Here is a 12868-nt window from a genome sequence, read left to right on the forward strand (position 1 = left end):
TTTTTAAGATTTCATGGTTGATTTTCAGTTTCCTAGGTGAAATCATCAGATTCTCATGTTTTGAACATTAGAATATTTTACATTTATTTTGAGCTTACATGATCTGATTCAGGATTTTTTCATTCAAATTTTTTCTTAGATTTACCGTACAGCTTGTTATTTTTGTGGCGATTTCCGTGATTTGGGGGACATTTGCTAGGATCGCAAAAATTTGAGTCGCAAAATATTAAGAAATGATTGAATCATATGTATCATTAAATCAAGATTAAGAAAATTTAAAACCGCAAAAATTTTATTTTCTCGTTTTTAGATCAAATCGCGAAAAAATTAGTCCCGCGAAAATTACCGGCTATATTGTATAAATTAACAAAATTACTACTAAAATATGTATAATTAATACATTACAAAAGAGATTGTAAATAAATTTAAAAATCCTGCAAGATATTATGCTTCAGTCTTGCATCATTACATGTATATATATAATAAAGTGCATGTACACACCTAAATGAAGGAGAAAAAAATGTACCAGGACTAAAAAAATTCACAGAATTATTCACTCACTTGCAGATCAAAAGTTAATAGAAAATAAATGGAATGATTCACTTCACTGCATGATGAAAATGCATTTGTTACTGATTTTTTTCCAAATGAAAATAATCTTAAAAACAAAAACAGCATGATGCACTTGATATGCATGAAGTTTTCACATACAATTTTTTTTATGAAAAAAAATGTATACATGTATTTTGTATTTGAGATATATTTATATCAATCTGTTTTATGAATTTTATGATTTTTAATTGTTGAATGTGTGAATACATTATATATTTGGATACATCTTTTTGCTAAAGTTTCTTCATTAAGATTGACAGAACTGCCTTGCTTTCATTTAACATTACACAGACCACTTTGTTTAAATGTGACCTCCAAGGGGAGATAACTATGTTTATATGTGACTTCCAAAGGGAGATAATTAATACAAATCATGGTGACATGTCTCTTATTGTGGCATGAGATGTATTTCTTACAGCAACTTCCATATTTTGCTTTAAAAAAATTGAATTAGAAAAAAATGATAAAAATTGAAAATTTCAAGAAAAATGAGTTGGAATGAACATTGTGATAAAGAAATGTTTGCAATAAGGTAAACTGGTGTTAAGTTTCCTGTCATTCTGACATTATTCTGTATTTGTACATTAAGGAGTTGTCTGCCCTTACAGTAAGGTATTGTTTGTTACGTCATGATGTTTTGATTATTAGCTCACCTGGCCCGAAGGGCCGGTGAGCTTATGTCATGGCGCGGCGTCCGTCGTCCGTCCGTCCGTCCGTCCGTCGTCCGTCCGTCCGTCCGTCAACATTTCCTTTAACTCGCTACTAGTCATAGAGTTCTGCATGGATTGTAACCAAATTTGGCCACAAACATCCTTGGGGGAGGGGGAACAGACCTTGTATAAATTTTGGCTCTGTCCCCCCCGGGGCAGGAGGGGCGGGGCTCAATAGGGGAAATAGAGGTAAATCCTATAAATCGCTACTTGTCCTAGAGTTCTGCATGGATTGTAACCAAATTTGACCACAAACATCCTTGGGGGAGGGGAAACAGAACTTGTATAAATTTTGGCTCTGGTCCCCCAGGGGCAGGAGGGGCGGGGCCCAATAGGGGTAATAGAGGTAAATCCTTTAAATCGCTACTTGTCCTAGAGTTCAGCATGGATTGTAACCAAAATTAGCCACAAACATCCTTGGGGAAGGGGAACAGAACTTGTGTAAATTTTGACTCTGGTCCCCCGAGGGCAGGAGGGGCGGGGCCCAATAGGGGAAATAGAGGTAAATCCTTTAAATCGCTACTTGTCGTAGAGTTCTGAATGGAATGTAACTAAATTTGGCCACAAACATCCTTGGGGGAAGGGAAACAGAACTTGTATAAATTTTGGCTCTGACCCCCCGGGGGCAGGAGGGGCGGGGCCCAATAGGGGTAATAAAGGTAAATCCTTTAAATCGCTTCTCGTCATAGAGCTCTGAATGGAATGTAACCAAATTTGGCCACAAACATCCTTTGGGGAAGGGGAACAGAACTTGTTGAAATTTTGGCTCTGGTCCCCCGGGGGCAGGAGGGGCGGGGCCCAATAGTGGAAATAGAGGTAAATCCTTTATATCGCTACTTGTAATAGAGTTCTACATGAATTGTAACCAGATTCGGCCACAAATATCCTTGGGGGAAGGGGAACAGAACTTGTGTAAATTTTGACTCTGGTCCCCCGGGGGCAGGAGGGGCGGGGCCCAATAGGGGAAATAGAGGTAAATCCTTTAAATCGCTACTAGTCATAGAGTTCTGAATGGAATGTAACCAAATTTGGCCACAAACATCCTTGGGGGAGGGGGAACAGACCTTGTATAAATTTTGGCTATGACCCCACCGGGGGCAGGAGGGGCGGGGCCCAATAGTGGGAATAGAGGTAAATCCTTTAAATCGCAACTTGTAATAGAGTTCTACATGAATTGTAACCAGATTCGGCCACAAATATCCTTGGGGGAAGGGGAACAGAACTTGTGTAAATTTTGACTCTGGTCCCCCGGGGGCAGGAGGGGCGGGGCCCAATAGGGGAAATAGAGGTAAATACTTTAAATCGCTACTAGTCATAGAGTTCTGAATGGAATGTAACCAATTTGGCCACAAACATCCTTGGGGGAGGGGAAACAGACCTTGTATAAATTTTGGCTCTGACCCCGCGGGGGCAGGAGGGGCGGGGCCCAATAGTGGAAATAGAGGTAAATCCTTTATATCTCTACTTGTCCTAGAGCTCTACATGAATTGTAACCAAATTTGGCCACAAGCATTCTTGGGGTAAGGGGAACAGAACTTGTATAAATTTTGGCTCTGGTCCCCCGGGGGCAGGAGGGGCGGGCCCAATAGGGGTAATAGAGGTAAATCCTTTAAATTGCTACTAGTCATAGAGTTCTGAATGGAATGTAACCAAATTTGGCCACAAGCATCCTTTGGGGAAGGGGAACAGAACTTGTATAAATTTTGACTCTGCCCCCCGAGGGCAGGACGGATGGGGCCCAATAGGGGAAATAGAGGTAAATCCTATAAATCACTTCTTGTCCTAGAGTTTTGCTTGGATTGTGACCAAATTTGGCCATAAACATCCTTGGGGGAAGGGGAACAGAACTTGTATAAATTTTGGCTCTGACCCCCTGGGGGCGGGAGGGGTGGTGCCCAATAGGGGATTTAGAGGTTAATATTAAAATTCCTTCAGAAAAGAAACAATGAACCTGTATTCAGAACATTACTTGGCATTACAAACCAGGTGAGCGATACAGGCCCTCTGGGCCTCTTGTAAATTCTAATGTCATATTTTATTTAAAGAAATGATGATTTTCCCTCCTAAACTTTGAATTACATAACAATATTGAATAACCTAGCCGCAAATTAGGGAATGTAGCTCAGACTGGTAATATGCAAAGACAAAATAGCCTAACGATGTCCTGCTAATCATAATTTGAAGAGAAAAGTATAATGGTGAGGATATACATTATTTAACTCTTTCACTTCTGAAGCTAGCTACTGTTGTAGCAGAAAAGATATCACCTTCTGACAGGTTAGACTTTTCCACTACAACAGTAGCTACCCTGAAGCCAATTTAAACTCTTCTAATTAAATAACTGGAAGTATTCATTTTGAATTTTCAGGAGTGAAAGAGTTAAGTTTAAGCTAATTATCAATATAAAGCCAGATGTGATATCATAGTACATCCAAATCTTTATAAACTGTTCATAGACATTTTTATCCAGAAATTAAATCTGCAAATCTGACAATTTTATAAATTATAAATAAATATATATTTTCACGAACGTACAGACTCGGTCTCTGGGATACCATCTAATCCGGGAATAAATATAAAATTGGAAATGAGGCTTTCCTTCATCTAGTGACAAGATTTATCAGTGAATCGACAATTTAATATCATGAAGATTGGAAATAAAAACAGTGAGGTTTAAGTAGGGAGGAGATATATTGACTGATAAAGTTTGTAGATTATCGTCCCTCCAGTATGTTAGATAGTAAAAAAGAAAATTGATAACGATAATAGCCCCCTATCTACGCGATTTCATTGGCTGTTTTAGAGTGTCGTAATCTATACAGGTTGCCGTTTCTAAGCAGCGATTTTTTGTCGGACTCTAGAGACAAGAGATTTGAATAAAAATTCTCAAGCTATAAAATGCAGAGCACATCACAACTATAAGGCTTGAATTGGATGTTTTTGATAATTGAAGAGGATATTTATACAAAAATTCAAAATGAATTGAGGCAGAATTCAACATCAAATTAAGGAAAATAATTGACTTGTCTAGTTAATGTACAGCTTGAGGTGAGTTGAGGAAGAAAATTATGTATATTTATCATTTTCTCTGAAGATATTTTAGGAATTGATTACTCATTATATTGACAATTAAATAGTATATTTATGCATTTTTAAAAATCAATAATTATTTATCATTTTATGAAGACAACATCTTTTTATTTTCTTTCAGAATCAGTCAGGGACGAGGATCAGGAAAACACCATGCCTCAAACACTCGTTCCAGAAAAGCCGAAACCACGTAAGTTTATTTTCTTTATTTTATTTTTTGTTTACCCCAGTGGTCAATTAAATACTAACAATATTGACCAATCACCAAGTGTAATAAGCCAAGCCTTGTGCCTGCAAACGCATATGTACCTATTCAATGTCGGAGCAAACATTGTAGCGCACACAATACGAAATGCAAAGTCACATGCGGTTTGATTGACAGTTGACGATCCATCAATTAGGAACAATTATAGCAAGGATAGAGTTCCAGAATGATCTCACCCTCATCCATTCCTTATAGCAGAGTTATCTCCCCTTGTAGCTATAATTAATTATGACGTCATGTGTCTGTGAGCGTCATGTCATACTTTTCAAAAAAGAAGATGTGAGTTTCGCTCACAAAATAATGACGTCATAATGGATACATATCAGAAAGGGAGATAACTCTGTAATATGCAAAGACGGAATACTGCTGTCACTGTGGAAAAATTAAACAGAGTAAGAGAGCACCGTAGCTGTGTCCTTTTCAACTGACCAATCAGCAGACAGTATGTAGCCACGCTTCGTGCTGGCACATGCACATGTTTCCATCCAATGTCAGAGCAAACATCGAAACATACACATTACAAAATTCAGATTCATGTGCGGTTTGATTGACAGCTAGTGATCTGTCCATTGTGGAGAGATCAAATAATTAAAGGAAAGGCATCAGACATATAGAGGTGACAGAGATACTCTAAGTAAAGGATGAGAACGTTTGTTTTGACACTCCTTGGTAATGACTTGACTTACGTATATAGCACCCTATAGTGGATGACTTCATATCATCAAATGGTAAAATACATAAAACATATAATGGGTGTGGTGTTATTTTTCTCAGTGTTGTCCCAATCACCGAGCAGTAATTGACAAGCAATGAACTGCCCAGCAAAACGTCCAAGTTAATTTTATGTGCAATATAAATTATTAGGGAAACCTTGCATTTGTTTCATTTTAGTGTTGTTACTATCTTCCGGCTATTGATATACTCCAGGGATATGTTCTGATATCATAAACCTTTTAAATTTTTGTTTTGAAAGGAAGTGGGCCTTTAATTATATGCGCTTTAAGTATAGTTAAAAATATAATTTCATAAAATCTAAAGGAAAAGTCTCACATTAAAAAAGTAGTGGACTTTTATATATTTGTATGTATAGTCACACTACTGTCTACAAAGACCATCCAATGGACACGGAAAAACTGGTCTTTATAGCCAAGTGGTCATAATACACAGCGATTAATAATTAGTAATAATCAGCGATTAATAATTAGTAATAATCAGCGATTAATAATTAGTAATAATCAGCGATTAATAATTAGTATACAAAGAAAACAGATTTTCGGACTTTTAAGGAGAACATTTCACTTCATGAAACTTTCCTTCCATTATATAAAAGCTTAGTAAGAACACATCTTAATTATGCAAGCTCTGTGTGGTCCCACCAACCTAGAATAAAATAAATCGATAAAATTGAATACGTGTACAGAGAAGGACCACAAAAAAAGTCTTAAGCCCGGCATGAAAGAACAACCAATCTCAAGAAAGACTGCAGGATCGCTAAAACAACACCTACTATTAACATCTAATAAAGTATTTAGAGGAGACAATTTATGAATCATTTAACAATAACAAACAATCATCTAATGACAAAAAGAGTTTCTGTAAATTTTTGAGAAATATTAGGAAAGATGTAAGAAACAGACAGAGTAGTCGAGTCACAAACCAAAAATGACTTCTGCCACCAGACATTTAACAGACCAACAAAAGAAGGAAAGACAAGCTTTTTGGATGCCCAACCAGTTAAATGGGTGGTAATCGTTCTAACAGAGGAAACTTGTAATCAGCCAGCTCTCAAACGATGAAACACACTTTTTAAAAACAACCGACTTGATCAATTCTTAAGTAAACATGATATTATATTTTATAAACTATAGGGCTCCACCCTGCACATTACGCCATAACCGGAAAAATGAACTGTAATATATTTAACTTTTATCATTTAATGTGAGTCCAGTGTATAGAGTGAACATCATGTGGTTTCCTGTATTGAGAAAACTGCTATATACTATATACTAACATACTTAATATTGACCTATTTGAGCCCATTAAAAAGAGTGGTCTTGTCAAGCAGGTGGTCGCTTTATACAGAGGTAGTCGATATATAAGGCAGTTTGACTGTAAGTTATTTGTAGTGAATTGGACCAGGTAGCTTCAAGTTTTGCTGTAGAGCATATAATTTATATAGTAGTCGGAGGTCCAGGTTCAAATCCAGATCTGGCAACTACATTTTGTTACAAATATAATTTATATGTATTTGAGATCTACACTAAACGACCCCCCCTAGGAAAACTTTGTATAGTTCACTCAGTCCCCAACCAAGCAGAATGTAATAGGGGGGGCTGATTGCTATATTGATTACAACTTTAGATCTGAACATATCAAAAATAAAATAAAGAACGTTTAATGTGTAGACTGCTGTCACGACCTACTGATGACCCCATTACGTAAATCTAAAAACACTTTAAGGTGTATTTAAATACCCGTTGTGATATCGTAAACAGAAGGGTGTGACTCTATCGTACACGAATCCACACCGACACATAATTGTATCCAATGAACTATTGATATGTCGCTCCTGTGAGTCTCTGATTGGTATAAATGGTTTTGACCTCTCGATTACAAAGTGTTATGTTTGATATCAAATAGAGTTGTCTCCCTTATGTGGTTTTATCAGGGTCACCGATCAAGCAGAATATTTATGTGTATGACTGTTTGATTAGAATAGCTATTTAGGTATAATTATAGGGTATTAAATGTGGTATATCTATAAATATATAACACATTGATCTTTTCTCAGTAAAAAAAAAAAATAGCACTATGTTACATTGTAACAGCACTATTCTTTAAGAGTATCATGCTATTATAATTTATTAAATAATTTCATATATATATTTTATTTATGTTTTACCAGTAGATAAAGTCTTAAGATCTTTGTTAAATGTGGATAGCCGCGCAAAGGAAGGCTAAAGTCGGTAAAAAATGGTGTTAACATATCCAGTATAATCTCTTATGAAATACAAAAATAAAATCTCCTGTCAATATATATATAACTCTCTGCATGTGAAGAAATTGATTCGGCCCCCATTCCCTATGGCAAAGCCCGTAAATTATTCACAATTCAAGCCTTAAAATTTCCCAAAAAAAACGAAGTTTCTTCAAAACTATGCCAAAAATATTGCAAGAACTTAGTTGGATAAAGTTTGTTAATTGGCTTCTAGAAAAATACATATACTACAATGGAAGTGAAAAAATCTTTTTTATTATGCTTTATTTCATATTTTGTAATTTTTCCCAAATCTTATTTTTGTCGCACATTTCCAAATTGAAAAGCCAGAGGTGCTATTCCCCAAAGCAGTGTAGAAAAAGCTTAGAAAATGAAAAAGTTGACTCTTTTAGAAATCAAAGCCTATATATTTATTGAATATCTGTACTAATAAATTACTAGAATGTTTTTAATCTGCCCAGTAATTTTTGAGACACCATATACAAAAAGTCAATTTATTTAAGTTGAATTATTAGCAAAACTAGCATTAAAGTTGTTCAGGAGATGGATGTTTAGCCGGAGTATTAGAGGAAAAACCACTGCCCTATGTCCAGCACCTGATAACTGCCCCATGTGGGATTCCAACTCAAAACCCAGAGGTGAAGAGCTTGTGTTAATATTGAGGAACACTTTACCATCATTTCCCACTAGCACACTTATTGTTAAAATAATAAATCTTCTGATTTATTTATAGAAACCCATTAAAAAATTTACCAGCATCAATAATTTCTGAGCTCCGGTGGTTGAATGGTTAAGATGTCCCAACGCAATCGTTGCCACAACCCTCCATCTCAGGGTCACGAGAATTTGAATCCCATATGGGGCAATTGCCAGGTACTGCTTGCTGGTTGGTGGCTTTTTTCTTTAAGTTAAATTATTTTTTGGAAAAAGTGTACATTTGTTCGAGGGCTTCTGGGGCCTAGGCGGCACTCACCCAGACCCCCGCCCTTCTTCGCTTTATGTCCATATAAATATTAGATTTTGATATTGCAATTCTGTAAGCAAAAAAAAATAAATCAAAACTTCAAATAAAAAATATGACACTTTACACGAAAACCATAAATAAACATCCATAAATGGCTTCAATTATTTTCTGGAAAATGTGTTCATGAAATCCTCAGAATGCAGGATTTTGCACCATTTATTCGAGAGCTTCTGGGGGCCTAGGCGGCCCCCAGACCCCCTATGATTTGCTTTGTCCCACGCCCCCTCTATCAAAACCTAAATCCGCCCCTGATATATAACTCTCTGCATGTGAAGAAATTGATTCGGCCCCATTCCCTATGGCAAAGCCCGTAAATTATTCACAATTCAAGCCTTAAATTTCCCAAAAAAAAAACGAAGTTTCTTCAAAACTATCCAAAAATATTGCAAGAACTTAGTTGGTAAAGTTTGTTAATTGGCTTCAGAAAAATACATATACTACAATGGAAGTGAAAAATCTTTTTTATTATGCTTTATTTCATATTTTGTAATTTTCCCAAAATGTAGTTTTGTCGCACATTTCCAAATTGAAAGCCAGAGGTGCTATTCCCAAAGCAGTGAGAAAAAGCTTAGAAAATGAAAAAGTTGTCCTTTAGAAATCAAAGCCTATATATTTATTGAATATCTGTACTAATAAATTACTAGAATTTTTTTAATCTGCCCATTGGAGACATATATACAAAAAGTCTATTTATTTAGGTGAATTATTACAAAACTAGCATTAAAGTTGTTCAGGAGATGGATGTTAGCCGGAGTATTAGAGGAAAAACCACTGCCCTATGGTCAGCACCTGATAACTGCCCCATGTGGGATTCCAACTCAAAACCCAGAGGTGAAGAGCTTGTGTTAATATTGAGGAACACTTTACCATCATTTCCCCACTAGCACACTTATTTGTTAAAATAATAAATCTTCTGATTTATTTATAGAAACCCATTAAAAAATTTACCAGCATCAATAATTCTGAGCTCCGGTGGTTGAATGGTTAAGATGTCCCAACGCAATCGTTGCCACAACCCTCCATCTCAGGGTCACGAGAATTTGAATCCCATATGGGGCAATTGCCAGGTACTGCTTGCTGGTTGGTGGCTTTTCTTTAAGTACTCTGGCTTTCCTCCACCCAATAGCCTTGCACAACCTTAAATAATCCTGGCTATAAATAGTATGTTAAAGCAAATCAACATTTATATCTGAGTACAGATTATGAAAAAATGTGGGTTTAAGATAAAAATATAAAGTCCTATCAATATATATGCAAGAGATCAGGTTCCATGTTTGTGATTATATTTTGGTCTGAGTAAAGATCAGTCACATGTATGACATTTAAGATAAGTGTTGGGGAGACAGATTTCCAACTGATAACTACTATACATAGGTAGATCTAGGTGTGGGAATGTCTGTTAAGAGGACTTATACATGTAGGTAGGATTAGTGTTCATTTCATATGAGAGTGCAAGACACGATTTTGGGAAATTTTCATTTTTGCAAACCATAAATAATCAGCAAAAATTAAAAATTTGTTTCATGAATATTCTCATTTTATTTTTCATTTGGCTACAGCAACCTGTTTTACAGAATTTTTACATAAAAATGTGTGGCAAAAAATCATAAAAGGCAGTACGTGAATTTGTCCTGTCATCCGGAAACTTGACATCACATCATTGTTTCTGAATTGGAGTGAGAATTTACTATTTGAAATTTCTATTTTTCTTCCAATTTTAACATATTTAACAAATTATCTTACTGGGGTATTGACCGATCGCCAGGCAGTATGTAGCCACGCCCCATGCTCGCAAGCGCGTGTGTACCTATTCACTGTTGGAGCTAATGTTGTAGCATACGCAATTATTACACAAAATGTAAAGTCATTTGCAGTACCCAGACAGCCTGATTGACAACTGCCGATCCTTCAATTATAAGTAAATAGACAAGATTTACATAAAATCTTCAATTTTCAATTTGTTTTTTATCAATTTTCTAAATTAGAACATGGTGTATAGGTTGTTTATAGGGTGTATGTATACCATTTCATATTGTGAAGAATTTGATTAAAATTTCTTTTGGTATACCGATATATTTTATTAAGTTTTTACTAATAAAGATTTTCTGACTGATATTTCTTCAACAGAAGAATATGGTAATTTTAATATGTTTTGTCATTTACGTCACTTCAAGAATTAGTCTTAAGTTATTAAATTTGCACTCATATAACTTCTATATAATTATGATCCATTCTGTTCCTATAGACAGATAAAACTTAATATATATATTTATTTTACTTACTGAACATGCATTCTAAGTCTTCCAGATATCGCACTAAAAATTGTTGACTTTCGAGATAAGAGAAGGATTAATTTGAAATGGAACTATTTGAATGCCCTCTCAAGGCATACACCTATACAGTGTTATACCCTTATGTTTACTGGTTAAGATACACAGTTTATTACGGTAAATATCCAATAATTTTGATATCCAGAAATTATAGAAATTACATATAATAGGGTTGTATTTTATGTGAATTTATATGATAAATAAAAGTGGTATAAAAGTGCATTGAAAGATGTTTTGATAATTACAAATGTATAATGTGTAGTAAATAGTTTTATTCATTTGTATCTGGGTCATGCTGTATTTTACCTGCTTGCGTTATATATTCGCATGTGCTGCATTTCTCTTTAAGTGCATGTACATATATACAGTTAATAAAATAAAAATATATATCTGGGGAAATATCATTCATTATACAAATATTTTAACATGCTTTTTCAAAAATCTTCATTGACATAGCAAGAACTGTAAAGAGGCTGTGGTAGCCCAGTGGTTAAGATGTCTTGACATATTACCACAAGCCCTCCACCTCTGAATCGCGAGTTCGAATCCCATTTGGGAAAGTTGCCAGGTACTGACCGCTGTTTGGTGGTTTTTCTCAAGGTACTCTGACTTTCCTCCACCAACAAACTTGGCTAATCCTTAATAACATGACTCTGGCTGTTAATAAAATGTTAAACTAATAAAACCAAAGCCTTTTAAAGATATATTTCAGTACATTAATTATGTATTATACAGGTGTCATTGTAAGCTTGTAAGATGTCATGTAAAGAATTTTCAGTTTTATACTTCAATCACACTATCACAAGGACGTGACATACCACACCCTCCCACAACAAACACACTATCACAAAGAGACACATCAGGCAATACCACAGCCTCCCAAAACAAATACACTATCACAAGGAGACACATCAGGCAATACCATAGCCTCCCAAAACAAATACACTATCACAAAGAGACACATCAGGCTATACCACAGCCTCCCAAAACAAACACACTATCACAAAGAGACACATCAGACAATACCACAGCCTCCCAAAACAAATACACTATCACAAGGAGACACATCAGGCTATACCACAGCCTCCACAAACAAACACACTATCACAAAGAGACACACCAGGCAATACCACAGCCTCCCAAAACAAACACACTATCACAAGGAGACACATCAGGCAATACCACAGCCTCCCAAAACAAACACACTATCACAAAGAGACACATCAGGCAATACCACACACTCCCAAAACAAATACACTATCACAAGCAGACACATCAGACAATATCACAGCCTCCCAAAACACACTCTCACAATAAGACACTTAGGTCTCCCAAATCACACACTATCACAAGGATATACCACAGTCTCCTACACAGCCTACCAAAATGTATACAGTCACAAAGGAACACAGCAGAAAATACCACAGTCTCCCAAAACAGATAAGACACCACGCATGTTTGTATTTTATAGCTGCCGTTCAGACATGACATTAGCTATGGTAAGAAGGTTCTGTTCATCAATGAAAATTTTGAAATTATTTTAGACAGCAAAATTTAAGTGTATTTCCCACACTTCATACAAATATTTAGGTACAATTTGAATTGAACCAGCCACCCGTGGAAATATCAAAAATTGATATACTTCTTCGATGGTGATCTTCAATACTTATCACTAGTACAGGATTAGATCTATTCAGACTTATCTCGGACGATAAGACCAGCACGCGTATGTGTTGGCAAGTCCATTATATTTTGTTCTAAAAGACAATCGTTTTGAAATGTCATTGTCATTTCATCAAATATACACGCTGACGGACGTATTGTTGTCAGCATTGGAGT

At 35.7% G+C, this 12868-nt stretch overlaps 1 protein-coding gene across 6 annotated transcripts in view; it reads left to right on the forward strand.

Moving 5' to 3' along the window:
• LOC138309277 (nipped-B-like protein B) overlaps positions 1–12868 on the forward strand; it is a 126399-nt gene that overhangs the window by 73392 nt on the left and 40139 nt on the right. For all 6 annotated transcript variants that reach the window (XM_069250448.1, XM_069250447.1, XM_069250449.1 and 3 more), the window contains one exon: positions 4534–4602. In XM_069250448.1, the coding sequence (XP_069106549.1) occupies positions 4534–4602 (69 nt within the window). The remainder of the gene's footprint in view (positions 1–4533; positions 4603–12868) is intronic.

This window comes from Argopecten irradians, chromosome 15 (assembly GCF_041381155.1).
Source record: "Argopecten irradians isolate NY chromosome 15, Ai_NY, whole genome shotgun sequence".
NCBI classification, from domain to species: Eukaryota; Metazoa; Mollusca; class Bivalvia; order Pectinida; family Pectinidae; genus Argopecten; species Argopecten irradians.